This window comes from Nicotiana sylvestris, chromosome 4 (assembly GCF_000393655.2).
Source record: "Nicotiana sylvestris chromosome 4, ASM39365v2, whole genome shotgun sequence".
NCBI lineage: Eukaryota > Viridiplantae > Streptophyta > Magnoliopsida > Solanales > Solanaceae > Nicotiana > Nicotiana sylvestris.
Window position 1 is genome coordinate 17244343 of NC_091060.1, and position 16111 is coordinate 17260453.

The window sequence follows — 16111 nt, forward strand, 5'->3', positions numbered from 1 at the left end:
ATATAGATATAGATATAGATAGATTATGTCAAATATTAATTACCACAATTGAAATTATGGTCCTTACTTGTAGTGATAATGATAAATTTGCCTTCTCAATCATGTCTGACATCTAACGTTCTAGGGACTTTGTGCTTTAATGTAAACGTTACTTTCAATAAGTTGCATTAAGTTGATACTCATATCTTGTTTAATGGTATATAAATACGATGAACATCAATCGAATGTGTGATAAAGACTGATTAGTGGACGTAGCTCTTAAGCAGAAGAAGACAGGCAATCAAGCATAAAACCACTCAAATAATATCTATCTACAACGTGCTGAATTTAAATCCAGTAACGTGAGAAGAACTTAAATACAGCACATCAACATATTCTGGTTTTCCCTTTCCCTTTTATCAGTTCAATTCAATTCATTTACTACCTTCACTTTACGTTCAAGCATTTACCTGGTCTTGTTAAAGCTTTCTTTGCATTTATGCCTACTTTAGCTTATTCCATTAATTCATAAACTTGGATTACTCATACTAAAATATAGTAACTTCCAGTCTTCTACTACTATAACCTTGTGCAAAATGCATAGTCGAGTGGAATTCCCTTCTCATCATAATCACCTAGGACAAATTAAAAGTCACTGCATAGTGATTTCAACTGCCACAGCTGCTTACTCGGCCAGATTCATGAATGTTTCCTCTCTATAAGACAGATAACAAGAACAAGAAACCCAGTGTAATCCCACGAGTGGAAATTTTGCACCGTTGCCGGGATAATGAACTACAAAAAGAGAAAGGTGTCTACTTCAAATGACACTGCCCACCTATTCTAAACAAACACCATGGCGATAACATACAGATTTTAATGGGAAATGTGCTTTATGGCATCGGCAATATTGACAAAAAGGAGCCATAAGAACCCAACCTAACATTCCCAAAAGAACGGTGAAATGCCTGCTCAACCCAAACAAACACTTGATATTTTATTTTTCCTGTCAGAATAGATTACATATACCAAATTCACGGGTTTGATGATCCTAATTCCTGTTGAGCCTCCAATTTCGCTAAAATGGTTAAAGAATGAAGTGGAAAACGAAACATTGAGCACGGCCAACATTTTCATTTCTCTTCCTGTCACAACCAAATGCACCGGAGAATTATGGAGTAAGGGATGTCAGAATTGAGTTAGCAACTTTGGTTGCACTCAACATGTGACTGCAAAGGGCTCCAAAAAGGCGGCTTCCTCTTGCACTAATCATGGATCTGCTTGTGTACAACCTGCTCCTCCACAGCTAGTAGCATGAGCCAAATGCAATTAATGGCCATGATTTCTACATCAACAATACTTTCCATATCTTTCTCATATACACGACCAGAGACCATACAGCAAGCCACGCTGAAACATATAGCAAGATCACACCGGACGCTACAAAAATTCCAGCCCCTGATAAACTAAAGAGAGGACAGTTACCAAGGTCAAACCACAATCAGATGAATTTCCAATAAGCATTCCCTGTTACTTTAAACATTAGCATGAGTTTAGAACACAAAAGATACCTGCTATCTCTGGTAACCAGGAGGATGGTCAATGCAATCATCTGAGTGGCTGTTTTCCACTTCCCCAAGTTATTCACAGCAACAGCCTGGGAAATTCATTACTTATTACTGCGGTTATTAAATCATGAAGTGGGTTACTCTAAAGTAAACAATAATAGGTTAATCGTTAACCTCTGAAAGTTTACCACCCTGAGAAGCTGCCCATTCTCTAACTGCAGACATAGTAATCTACAAAAAGATGTGCAAAATGAATAAAAGATCAGTGTTCATCGCTCGTCCATGATGGAGAATGAACCAAAAATCAGTTAAAAAAGATTTTAGCCGCACAAGGAAGAGCATCATATGATATATATTTATTGGAAAAGAAAGAAGAAATGAATCTTCACCATAAGTCCTACATTATTATTGCAAAACTACCATGTTAAATCTGTACCAATATATCTCAAAGAGTATCAGAATGCCATATGCTACGCAAAAATTAATAAGCTAAAATCCAAATAACAATGTCTAGGCGAATATATCTCTAGTGAACTATTAATTAGGTTCAAAAGTACCCAAAGTTTAAATTCATATTCTCAAGAGAAATTTATGTTCTATGTTGTGATGGGAATCGATGAACAATGTCTCTTAAGAGCGAAAGAAGGAGAAGACTAAATAGGGGATGGAAAATATTGTACTACAACAACTACGCCTCAGTCCCAAGCAAGTTGGGGTTGGCGTATATAAATCCTCATTCCTTTCATTTAGCTCAACTCATCATCATCATTACCAAAATAAAATAAAAATACATATATATATATAAACGCAGTAATAATAACAACAACAAAAAGGGAAGTTCGGTGCACTAAACTCTCGTTATGCACGGGGTCTGGGGAAGGGCCGGACGCTAAGGGTTTATTGTATGCAGCCTTACCCTGCATTTCTGCAAAAATCGGTTTCCACGGCTAGAATCCGTGACCTCCTAGTCACATGGCAGCAACTTTACCAGTTACGCCAAGGCTCCCAACTAGTAGGTAACCTATATGGATTTTTCTCTTCCACTGTGCCCTATCTTTAGCTAAGTCTGCATTGATTCCAAGGATTTGTAGGTCTTTCTAAACAACTTCATTCTATGTGATTTTAGGTCTACCCAGTCCCCTTTTCACACCTTCATCTACCATGGTTTTACACCTACTGACCGGCGCATCTGTAGGTCAACGCATGACATGACCACACCATCTCAAGCAACCTTATCTTGTTCTATCCTCCATGTGTTCTACTTGCACCTTCTGCCGTATGTGATCATTTCTAATCTAATCTAATCTTGTGTGACCGCACATTCATCTTAGCATTCACATTTCTGCAACACACTCATCTTGTGGATGTGTTGAACTTTAGCGGCCAACATTCACTACCATATACCATATCCGGTCTATAGTTGAGAACTAAATTTTCACCTTGGTCGACATCCTTCTATCACATAACACCCCGGTAACACTTCTTCCATTTCAACCACACAATTTTAATCCTATGAGTAACATCTTCATCTATAATTCCATTCTCTTGAAATGACGAGCATAGATATCTAAATTGTTTACATTTTGGTACTGCAATTCCATCTAGTCTAACCTCCACTTCGCTCTTCTCCTGCTAACTAAACTTGACTTGCACTGCATGTACTCAGTCTTTACTTCTACTTATCTTAAAACCCTTAATCTTTAAGGTGTTTCTCCATAACTCAAGCTTTTGGTTGACAACCTCACTAGTTTCGTCAATTAGCATAATATCATTAGCAAATAGCATACACCATGGGACCTTATCTTGTATTTTGTTGGTTAGCCTGTCCATAACTAGGGTAAATAAATAGGGGCTCAATATAGGACCCTAGTGTAAACCCATTGTTATAGGAAACTCTCTTGTATCTCCTACTACTATTTTCATGCTAGTGACAGCTCCTTTATACATGTCCTTTATGACATTTATATATTCAATATGAATTCCTTTCTTCTCCATCACCTACCGAAGGACTTACCCTGGTACTCTATCATATGCTTTCTCTAGGTCGATGAACACCATGTGAGATTTTTTTCCTTTCGCGATAAATTTTCATTACTCTTAGCAAGAATATAGCCTTCGTTGTAGATCTACGAGGCATAAATCCAAATTGATTCTCTGTCACTCTTGCTGTGTTCCTAAGTCAACACTCTATCACTCTTTCTTAGAGTTCCATTGTATGACTTATGAGTTTAATTCCACGATAGTTCTCACAACTTTGAATCAAAAAAAAATAGAATAGCTTTCTTATCCCAATAAGAATCAAAAAAAGCATAATATTTCATTAGGATAAAATAATTTTTATTTTTTCAATAAAATTAAAATTTACAATTTCATTAGGTGAAATAAGTTATTTATGAGAATTTCTAGAAGATTTTCAAGTTTTCTCCATCCGTTTTAGAAAATTAATTAGGTAATTGTGACGACCCGGCCAGTCCTCTCATGAGTTACCGCTCCGTTTTCCCCCATTTCTGCTTCTTTATGCTTTGTTATCCATGTTTTAGGTGATCGGGTTGATTAGATTGAGTTCGGAGAGGATTTGGTAAGAAATGAGACACTTAGTCTCTTTTAAGAAGATTTAAGTTGGAAAAGTCAACCGGGTGTTGACTTATGTGTCAGAGGGCTCGGATGTGAGTTCTGATGGTCCGGTTAGCTTCGGGAGGTGATTTATGACTTAGAAGAGTGATCGGAATTGGTTTTGGAGGTCCGGTGTAGAATTAGGTTTGAATTGGCGAAGTTAGTATTTTAGCGATTTCCGGTGGGTAGGTGAGATTTTGATCCGAGGGTCGGAATGGAATTCCGAGAGTTGTAGCTTCGTTATGTCATTTGTGATGTGTGTGCAAAATTTCAGGTCATTCGGACGTGCTTTGGTTGGGTTTTTTATCAAAAGCGTATTTCGGAAGTTTTTAGAAAACTTAGGCTTGAATTCAATGTGAATTGATGGATTTGGTGTTGTTTAGGGTGTTTTGATGATTGGAACAAGTTTGAATGAGGTCTTAGGATGTGTTGGTGCTTTTGGTTGAGGTCCCGGGGGCCTCGGATGAGTTTCGGATGGTCAATCGGACTATTTTGGAGTTTGAAAGTTGCAGAAAAATCTGCCCAGCTGTTGCAGATAATTATCTCTTCGCGTTCGCGAGCGGAGCCTCGAGGATCGGGCAGTTATGGTGGTGCTCCTTCGAGGGGCTAGTTTCAGCATGGTAGAGGTCGTTCTTTCAGGCTTGCTCAGTCAGCCAGCCCAGAGTATCGCGGGGCATCAGGTCGTGGTTATCATGGGTCTCAGCAAGGCCAGCCTTCACTCAGCGCCCTCCCAGCTTAAAGTTCATCCCGTGCCCCGTCGGCTCAGGGTTCTTATATGTAGAGTGCATCAGCTAGTCACTCCGGTGCGAGGGGTTCCCTTCAGTTCCCTTCTCCAGCACCTGGGAGTTGTTTTGAGTGTGGAGAGTTTGGGCATGTGTGGAGGCAGTGTCCTCGTCGTGTTGCTAGTTCGTCCCAACAGAGGGGTCAGCCCTCGACTTCTGCTCCAGTTACTTCACCACCTGCCCAGCCAGCTAGGGGTGGAGGTCAGGCAGCCAGGGGTCGCCCTAGAGGGGGAGGTCGATCAGGCGGTGGCCAGGCATGTGTGGAGTTGTTTTGAGTGTGGAGAGTTTGGGCATGTGTGGAGGCAGTGTCCTCGTCGTGTTGCTAGTTCGTCCCAACAGAGGGGTCAGCCCTCGACTTCTGCTCCAGTTACTTCACCACCTGCCCAGCCAGCTAGGGGTGGAGGTCAGGCAGCCAGGGGTCGCCCTAGAGGGGGAGGTCGATCAGGCGGTGGCCAGGCTCGTTTCTATGCACTTCCAGCTGGACCCGATGATATTGCTTCAGATACTGTCATTACAGGTATTGTCTCAGTCTGCCATAGAGATGCCTCTGTATTATTTGATCCCGGTTCCACCTTTTCTTATGTGTCATCATACTTTGCTCGTTATTTGGGTACGCCCCGTGAGTTTCTTGCTTTACCTGTTCATGTATCTACCCCGGTGGGCGATACTGTTGTTGTAGACCGTGTGTACCGGTCATGTGTGGTGACTATTGGGGGTCTGGAGACCCGAGTGGATCTATTGCTATTGAGCATGGTGGATTATTTTGGGCATGGATTAGTTATCTCCGTGTCGTGCTATTCTGGACAGTCATGCTAAGACAGTCGCTTTGGCTATGTCGGGTGTACCGCGGATCGAGTGGCGTGGCGTGACTGATTATGTTCCTAGTAGAGTGATCTCTTTCTTGAAGGCCTAGCGTATGGTTGGGAAGGGTTGCCTTTCATATCTAGCGTTTGCGAGGGATGTTGGAGCTGAGACTCCCGGTATTGATTCTGTCCCAGTTGTGAGGGATTTTCTCGATGTGTTTCCTGCATACCTGTCGGGCATGCCACCGGACAGGGATATTGATTTTGGTATTGACCTGGTGCCGGGCACTCAGCCCATTTCTATTCCGCCATATCGTATGGCACCAGCAGAGTTGAAAGAATTGAAAGAACAACTTCAGGAACTCCTAAGATAAGGGGTTCATTCGGCCTAGTGTGTCACCTTGGGGTGCGCCAGTCCTGTTTGTGAAGAAGAAGGATGGCACCATGAGAATGTGCATTGATTATAGGCAATTGAACAAGGTAACAATTAAGAACAAGTATCCTTTGCCTCGCATTAATGATTTATTTGACCAGCTTCAGGGAGCGAGGGTGTTCTCCAAGATTGATCTTCGTTCGGGTTATCACCAGTTGAAGATCAGGGATTCAGATATTCTTAAGACTGCTTTCAGGACCAGATATGGTCATTACGAGTTCCCTGTGATGTCTTTCGGGCTAACCAATGCCCCAGCAGCGTTCATGCATTTGATGAACAGCGTGTTCCGGCCTTATCTTGATTCGTTCGTTATAGTATTCATTGATGATATTCTGGTGTACTCGCGTAGTCAGGAGGAGCACGCGGAGCATTTGAGAGTTGTATTGCAGAGATTGAGGAGGAGAAGCTTTATGCAAAATTCTCCAAGTGTGAGTTTTGGCTCAGTTAAGTGGCTTTCTTGGGGCACGTGGTGTCCAGCGAGGCTATTCAGGTTGATCCAAAGAAGATAGAGGCAGTTCAGAGTTGGCCCAGACCGTCCTCAGCCACAGAGATTCGTAGCTTTCTTGGTTTGGCGGGCTATTATCGCCGGTTTGTTCAGGGATTCTCATCTATCGCATCGCCCTTGACCAAGTTGACTTAGCAGGGTGTTTCATTTGTATGGTCGAACGAGTGTGAGAAGAGCTTTCAGAAGCTCAAGATAGCTTTGACCACAGCTCCAGTATTGGTTTTGCCATCAGCTTCAGGTTCATATACCATGTATTATGATGCTTCGAGAGTTGGGATTGGTTGTGTATTGATGCAGGAAGGTAGAGTTATTGCTTATGTTTCTCGTCAGTTGAAGCCTCATGAGAAGAACTACCTCGTTCATGATTTGAAGTTGGCTGCCATAGTTCGTGCATTGAAGATTTGGAGGCATTATTTGTATGGTGTATCTTGTGAGGTATTCACCGATCATCACAGTTTTCAGCATTTGTTCAAGCAAAAGGATCTTAATTTGAGGCAGCGGAGATGGTTGGAGTTGCTTAAGGATTATGATATCACTATATTGTACCATCCGGGAAAGGCCAACGTGGTGGCCGATGCTTTGAGCCGAAAGGCAGTGAGTATGGGGAGTTTGGCATACATCCCAGTTGGGGAGAGACCTCTTGCAGTTGATGTTCAGGCCTTGGCTAATCGGTTCGTGAGGTTGGATATTTCGGAGCCCAGTCGGGTGTTGGCGTGTGTGGTTTCTCGGTCCTCCTTATATGATCGCATCAGAGAACGCCAGCATAATGATCCGCATTTGCTTGTCCTTAAGGACAGAGTTCAGCATGATGATGCTAGAGATGTGACCATTGGTGATGCTGGGGTGTTGAGGATGCAGGGCCGGATTTGTGTGCCCAATGTGGATGGGCTTCGGGAATTGATTCTGGAAGAGGCCCATAGCTCGCGGTATTCCATTCATCCGGGTGCCGCGAAGATGTATTGAGGCAGCACTATTGGTGGAGAAGAATGAAGAAAGATATTGCGGGATTTGTCGCTCGGTGTCTCAATTGTCAGCAGGTGAAATATGAGCATCAGAGATCGGGTGGCTTGCTTCAGCGGATGGTCATTCCTGAGTGGAAGTGGGAAAGGATCACTATGGACTTTTTTGTTGGACTTCCACGGACTTTGAAGAAGTTCGATGCTATTTGGGCGATTGTGGATCGGCTGACTAAGTCCGCGCACTTCATTCCTGTGTGTACTACCTATTCTTCAGAGCGGTTAGCAGAGTTATATATCCGAGAGATTGTTCGGCTGCATGGTGTTCCAGTTTCTATCATTTCAGATCGGGGTACTCAGTTTACTTCCCAGTTTTGGAAGTTTGTTCAGCGAGTGGGTACTCAGGTGGAGTTGACCACAGCTTTTCACCCTCAGACGGACGGGCAGTCCGAGCGTACTATTCAGATACTGGAGGACATGTTGCGTGCTTGTGTTATCGATTTCGGAGGTTCATGGGATAAGTTTCTACCGCTTGCAGAGTTTGCTTATAACAACAGCTACCAGTCGAGTATTCAGATGGCTCCATATGAGGCTTTGTATGGGAGGCGGTGTAGATCTCCAGTCGGTTGGTTCGAGCCCGGCGAGGCTAGGCTATTGGGGACAGATTTGGTTCAGGATGCCTTAGAGAAGGTGAAGGTGATTCAGGAGAGGCTTCGTACAGCGCAGTCTTGACAGAAGAGTTATGCGAACCGGAATGTCCGAGATGTGTCCTACATGGTTGGTGAGAAGGTCTTGCTGAAGGTTTCGCTCATGAAGGGTGTTATGAGATTTGGGAAGAAAGGAAAGTTGAGTCCGCGGTTCATTGGGCCTTTTGAGGTACTTCGGGGGATTGGGGAGGTGGCTTATGAGCTTGCTTTGCCACCCAGCTTGTCGAGTGTGCATTCGGTATTTCATGTTTCTATGCTCCGAAAGTATATTGGGGATCTGTCTCATGTTTTGGACTTCGGCACGGTTCAGTTGGATGATGATTTAACCTATGATGTGGAGCCAGTAGCTATTTTGGGTCGTCAGGTTCGAAAGTTGAGGTCAAAGGATATAGCTTCAGTGAAAGTGCAGTGGAGAGGTCGGCCCGTGGAGGAGGCTACCTGGGAGACCGAGCGGGAGATGCGGAGCAGATATCCTCACCTATTCGAGGTTTCAGGTATGTTTCTTGACTCGTTCGAGGACGAACGTTTGTTTAAGTTGGGGAGGATGTGACGACCCGGCCAGTCGTCTCATGAATTACCGCTCCGCTTTCCCCATTTCTGCTTCTTTATGCTTCATTATTCGTGTTTTAGGTGATCAGGTTGATTAGATTGAGTTCGGAGAGGATTTGGTAAGAAATGAGACACTTAGTCTCTTTTAAGAAGGTTTAAGTTGGAAAAGCCAACCGGGTGTTGATTTATGTGTTAGAGGGCTCGGATGTGAGTTCTGATGGTTCGGTTAGCTTCAGGAGGTGATTTATGACTTAGGAGTGTGATCGGAATTGGTTTTGGAGGTCCGGTGTAGAATTAGGCTTGAATTGGCGAAGTTAGTATTTTGGCAATTTCCGGTGGGTAGGTCAGATTTTGATCCGAGGGTCGGAATGGAATTCCAAGAGTTGTTGTAGCTTCGTTATGTCATTTGTGATGTGTGTGCAAAATTTCAGGTCATTCGGACGTGCTTTGGTTGGATTTTTGATCGAAAGTGTATTTCAGAAGTTTTTAGAAAACTTAGGCTTGAATTCAATGTGAATTGATGGATTTGATGTTGTTTGAGGTGTTTTGATGATTGGAACAAGTTTGAATGAGGCCTTAGGATGTGTTGGTGCTTTTGGTTGAGGTCCCGGGGACCTCGGGTGAGTTTCGGATGGTCAATCGGACCATTTTGGAGTTTGAAAGTTGCAGAAAAATCTGCCCAGCTATTGAAGAGAATTATATCTTCGCGTTCGCGTAGAAGAATTTGAGGAAGGCCAGAATTAAGCCTTCGCGTTCGCGAGAGGTGCCTCGCGTTCGCATGAGGCTCTCCGCGTTCGCGTATAAGGATTTGGGGTCTAGTGGAATTTGCTCTTCGCGTTCGCGAAGGTCAAGGCGGAAGAGGCATCGCGTTCACGACTGACGTGTCGCGTTCGCGTAAGGTAAAAGTTGGTCAACGTAAATTTGTGCTACGCGAACGCGAGAGGTTGACCGCGTTCGCGTAGAAGGAAAGTCAGACCTGGGCAGAAAGTTTAGAAGTTATTTCATCCGCGATTTTGAGTCATTTTTCTTCCATAGTTAAGCATTTTGAGAGCTTTTTGAGGGTGATTAAAGAAGGATTCAAGGAGAATTGATGGGAGGTAAGATTTTTGAACCTAAAAACGTGATTCTATTGTGAAATCAACCTAGAAATTCTTGGAACTTAAGCTAAAAATGGAAGAACTAGGGCTTGGGATTTTGAACTTTTGAATTGGGATTTGAAGGACCATTTGAGGTCGGATTGGAGAACTTTTGATATGTATGAACTCGTGGGGTGATAAGGAATCTAATGATGTGAAAATTTCTGAGTTTCGAGAAGTGGGCCCGGGGATCGGGTTTTGCTAATTTCGGGATTTTTGATATTTTTCGATTGTTTTCGCTTGGGTTTTGTTCCCTTAGCATATTGTGACGTATTCGTTCTGATTTTGGATAGATTCGATGCGCGTGGAGGCCAATTCGAGGGGCAAAGGCGTCACGAGCTAGAGTTGTAGCCGGTTCGAGGTGAGTAATGATTGTAAATGATGTCCTGAGGGTTTGAAACCCCGAATTGCACATCGTAGTGCTATATTGAGGTGAGACACACGCTTGATGATGAGCGTGGGGTCATTTACTATTGGGGATTGTGACTTAGTCCGTTCCGATTGATAATTTTACCGTGTATTTGACTGAAATTTAATTGTTATCATCACGATTTGGGCTGATTGCCATATTTGGGCTTCGTGCCAATTATTTGAACCCTTCGGGGATTTTTTTTTCACTAATTCCTCACTGTTTTGACTTATTACTTGAACTCAATCCTGTTGATATTTACTGTTTTAAAAACTCAACCGTTGTTACTCATATTTGAAACTTAAATGATATTTCTAAATGATGTTTTGGGCTGAAAACTATTGTTTTACTAATGCCCGAGGGGCTTGTGATGAATTTTCGGACTGAGTGAGGCCGAGGGCCATATGTGAGGATATGCTGAGTGATATGAGGCCGAGGGCCTGAGATACTTTTATATGCCACGAGGTGGCTTGAGTGATGTGAGGCCGAGTGCCGAGAGATGATGCCACGAGGTGGCTTGATATAGCGCTTGGGCCGTAAGGGGCCCATTCGGAGTCTGCACACCCACAGTGAGCGCGGGTACCCATCATGATCTGAGAGTGAGTCCGAGGGGCTGATACTGTACTGAGAGTGAGCCCGAGGGGCTGATACTGTTCTGAGCGATTGTTATTGTGCCCGAAGGGCATATTTCTACTTGTTAAATACCTGTTTTACTTGGTTTAAAGGGATTCCATTTGACTTCTTCACTGATTTACTGCTTTAAGTGATTTTACTGATTGATATAGAACTGCTTTGTGTCTTTACATGTTTTCTTGCTTTCAGCCATTATTTATGATTATTACTCACTGGTCGGAGTATTCACATTACTCCCTACACCGTGTGTGCAGATTCAGGCATCGCAGAGTTCGCTCCTGAGAGCTGATCCTCCCAGTCCAGGCAGTGTTTTCGGAGACTACGAGGTAGCTGTTGGCATCCGCAGCCCACGTGCCTCCCTTATCTTATTACTTTTATATTCTTCAAACAGTGGTACCAGATATTATATCTAGTAGACTCGTATCAGGATCCTTAGTTGCTCATGACTTGTGACACCCCGGTTTGGGTTGTGTCGGGATGGTTTCCACTGTTGTTATCGTAAATTCCGCAAATTATGGTTATTATATCATGTTTTAGAACTATTTATGGTATTTAACTGTTTAAAAGAGGTGTTCTGTTTTGGTCTAGCTAGCCTTGTCTTCATGAGAGGCGCCATCACGACCGGGTTCGAGGTTAGGGTCGTGACAGTAATTTAATTTTCTTCCACCCAAAGCAACAATATGGAAACTTTTTCTTTCACGAACAAATGAAACTTTTTGACGTGGAAAGTTTCATTTTGGAAATTTTTTCCCAAACTTCTCTTTTTACCCGAAATTTAACTGGCACTTCTTACCTACCCCCATGTCTCACATACTTGTATTAATTAGTGATAGCTTTTCAAATTATGTCATTCTCCTATCAAAAGGAGATCGGATCAAGTCACTCTCCATCACATCACCCTAAACCTTAAAAAATACCTCCTAGAAGAAGCGACGCTTAAGGCATCAGCAAGTAGCTCAACAAGTCTATGTGTCGGTGTTATTAGGAACATAGTGGACGAAGCCATGGAATTCGTCTTTGATCACAATCAGTGTGTCAACAATGAAACCTGCAGGCGCAAGAATATGTTGTGTAGCATCCTTCTCCATCTCGACAATGCAGGCTAGTTCTACACTTCTCCTAGATCCCTTGCACCAAGCATTGACTAGTTTATATTTTAGTTCTTGTTTATTTGTTGTTCTGCTTGGGTAATGCTTAATGGTATTTTAATGTATTTCTATTGATGGTTTGATTATAGTATGTTTAGCTTCCATTATGTTACTCAATGTCCCTCTTGTTGCTAATGCTCATATTTTCCCATTAACAAAAAGAGAATAACATTAGGAAACATAATTGACTTAAAACGTGTTAAGTATATGCAACATCAATTAAATTACTTTATTTAATATGGTCTACATCAGCATAAAGTGTTTTAAGTTTTCTCCTTGTTCTTTTGTTAAGAGGCATAGTTCCCCGCTCCCCCCCCCCCAAGTATTCCACAAAGTCCTCCCCTCTTTGCAATCTAAGTTGATTAGCAGCTAGTGCAATTCAGAGAAATTTATCCACCGGCGTTACTTAAGAATATGATATTTCCTACTTTACTTAACAGAAATGAGATATGAAAAGAAAAAACAATTATAACCAAAATTTCATTTCAGGAAGGATATGAACTATAGCTTCATGGAACTCTTGAAAAATAGTGGAATGTAATCCCAAATTATGTGGGAAACTACAGCAAAGATATCATCTTTTGAACAACTAAAACTTATATGTGGCGAATGTATGACTGAAAATAAGCTATTACTTCAGTAAGTTTCAAAAAGTAATATTAACTAACACAATTTACCTCATGATAGATGGCATTTTCCTTTCCCTTCCTTATAAGTTATAACACTGATTTGTGGTTACTTACTACTATACTTTTTTTTACAGAAGCTAAGAATTCAGGTTTCAAACTTGTACTTAAACCATACTAGATGCTCAAATTGCTAATCAAAATTTACACTATATGCCTTGAAGCTTGAACTTGTTTTCTAAGGTACCTCCTATTCTTTCAGAGCCTCCTGATGGCCCCTGCTACTCCGCCCAACCTCCCCACATCCTCAGAAAAAACAAATAAATAAAAACTACAATGTGCAGTGGAAAACGACCACCATGTGACATGCTTCCATGAGACGTAATCGGATGCCACAGATAGGGTGCATAGAATGCTAAAAGGATCAAAGCCTTCATGCGATCCTTATTGTTTTCATGGCCATCTAACATCTTCAATTTCCCTAAAGGCCAGGGTACCTTATATTTAACATAAATATAATCTTAGTTACACCTTGAGCATTTAAAAACTCTCCCAGAAACTCAGTATCCAAAATGTTTCTCTGGTGCATAGCAACTAAAACCATGTAAAAAAGGGAAAATACGATTCCATTATGGTCTTATCTCCTATAAGAGAAAGGAACTATGTCAATGTTCCTGATCCCATGAAAATTAATATCATAGAGTTACAGTTTTCTTTGTGAAAGTATACCAGGTGCAAGGAAATTCAACAATGAACAAAAGTACAGTTGATCACTCACCTCCCTGCCTATTATCGCAATTGAAGGTACAGTTAGTAACCATGGCAATTGCCCAAACACACTAGCCTCCAAAGGTCTAGTGCACAACAAGATCAAGGTGGCAGCAACCATTAGCTGTTGCAGTCAAGAAGAATTGTATCAGGACATTTGCACCTTCATTACAAGCAACTATGCTGAAGTGACTCAAAAATTATAGATAATCGAAACAACTTTGCTAGCAAACTTGTAAAAATTCCAGGCAATATGCATGTGGACCAAAGAATAAAGAGAAAATACCTTATCAGCCACTGGATCTAAAAATGCACCAAAGGCAGTTCCTAAGTTCATCTGGACGTGGCAAACCATCCAAATTTGTAAGTTGAGATATAAGCATTTAAAATTCGAGAAGAGACGATTCTATTAAATACCACAAGCATGTACCTTGCGAGCAAGGTATCCATCAAGCCAATCAGTTATTGCTGCAGCAATAAATATACCTGTTGTAGCGGTTGGTCCCCACCAGCTATCAACATAAAATGCTATATTGAAAAGGCTTTACAAAATCAGTTTTGTTTAACAGAGTATCAATTTGAAAACAAATTATGCTATCCCACAAAAAAAGAATCACAGAATGCTATGGCATAATTTGTAAAATAGCTGTGTAAAGGGAAATAACTGAAACTAAAATCCAAGAATTTCTTATATTAAGTAATGAAACAGATCAGCAAACTAATGAGCCACTCATTACAAAACATTACATAAAAGCATACAATAGACTAATAACAAGACAGCTATGTTAAATGATCAGATGTCTGAAACTCTCACTCTCTTTATTCAAATATTCGGAAGTTTTACAACGGTTAGACCCAGAGTCCGGGACAGTTTCCCTCGTGATGTATCATTTGTCTCTTGTCTCTAAGCAGTATGCACCGTGTTCCGCAAGTTAGCAGTTCAACAAAGAAAAGGGAAATGAAAAACTGAGTCTTCTTTCCTTATTCAATTTCCTAAACCATTATTCCATTACACAAAGATATAACTAGTTTTTTTAGCGCACGGAATATTTGCAGGATATCAGTGCATCTCCTCTCCACAGCTAAATACAATACGACTAAAGACCAGATTCCATTAGTTACTAAACCAATCATCTCACCTAATTGAGTAACCCTTTTTTTATAATCGAGAAATGAGCCAATGGCGCAAGGTTAAAAACTGGATAATGGGCCTGCCCTCTATCCTTCTCCACTTCAAACAGGCTTTTGTTAGAGGCCCTGATGTGTGCCTAACCGTGTCTGAACTAGTCCCTGAAACTAGTCACAGGGACGGAGTTGCCCTTGTCCAAAGGGAGTCAATTGACACCCTGTAGCTGGAAATTATACAGTGTTGATAGATCAATCTTAATGTACATATACTATATGTTGAATACCCTTGGCTTCTTCGTATATTTAATTCCTTATATTTTGACTCTCGTTAGTGAAAATCCACTGCCACTAGACCAAAGCCCCTAGGGCCAAATTTAGTAACTTTAATGTGAGATGTATACGTACTTAGTTGAATAGTCAATCTAAATGCATCAATTCTACTAATCAAAGCTCAATAACATAAGAACTCACTGAAAAGGAGAAAAATCAGATTTAATTAAACTGCAATTTCAAATATCACAACTAAATTTACCACATTACACACTCTCATTAGCTAGGGTTAAGAAAAATAACTTTTTGTTTCGTTTAGCAGAACTTACTGGTTACGAGAATCGGGATTGCGGCAACCCGGCCGATCGTCAAAATTGTAGGCAATGTAAGCAACTTAGCAGACTTTGACGGAGATGATGACGGCCGAAATGCAGAGCCCATGCTAAGACAGGAAACACCTAAGACTTTCGCCGGAAATGGATACGCCGGCGCCGGAGTTGCGATCCTCCGGCAACGGTAGATGAGTGTCGGCGGCACCGCCTGATGATTTGTATTTACGGCGGTGGAGGTGGAGGTTGTGGTGGAAGTGAAGGTGGGGAAGAAAGTGTAGGGCTTGTGGCCATAAATAGAGGCGAAACTAGCGGTGAGTTTGAGCCCCACGGGCATGGTGTGTAAAATGGTAATAATGCGCATAAAGGCTTAGGTTAGCGGAACTAGTTGGTGAAGAGGCTTATTTTAGACGGAATGAACTCACCATTTATTGAATATTATTATTGGGTTTAACCATTATCTAAATTTTTAATTTATTGACTCGATTAATTCAAATATTTTGTATTTATATCAAAAGTTTCTCTATTCAAAAAGTCGAGACAGAGATCTCTATCATCTCACCATATCGCTTGATATGGAAGTGAGCAATTGACCGTATAGATTATATTACTCTCTTTGTTTTACTTTATTTAATATTATTATTTTTTTGTATGTTTATATACTAGATATGGGTTGCCGTGCCTTATACGTGATCCAATATGTTTTTACTAACATATTAGCTTCAAAGCAATGAAATTGAAAAAGATACATTCGGGCTATTAGTTTGCA

General features: G+C 41.5%; 1 protein-coding gene across 1 annotated transcript; it reads right to left on the minus strand.

Moving 5' to 3' along the window:
* Positions 1-951: 951 nt before the first annotated feature.
* On the minus strand, positions 952-15782 carry LOC104226325 (CDP-diacylglycerol--glycerol-3-phosphate 3-phosphatidyltransferase 2-like). Its single transcript, XM_070171770.1, has 7 exons — positions 15343-15782; positions 14046-14143; positions 13902-13952; positions 13626-13739; positions 1722-1778; positions 1551-1636; positions 952-1445 (listed from the first exon to the last, which is right to left on the minus strand). The coding sequence occupies exons 1-7, from the start codon at positions 15704-15706 to the stop codon at positions 1325-1327; spliced, it is 891 nt and encodes a 296-aa protein (XP_070027871.1). The 5' UTR covers positions 15707-15782; the 3' UTR covers positions 952-1324.
* Positions 15783-16111: the final 329 nt, after the last annotated feature.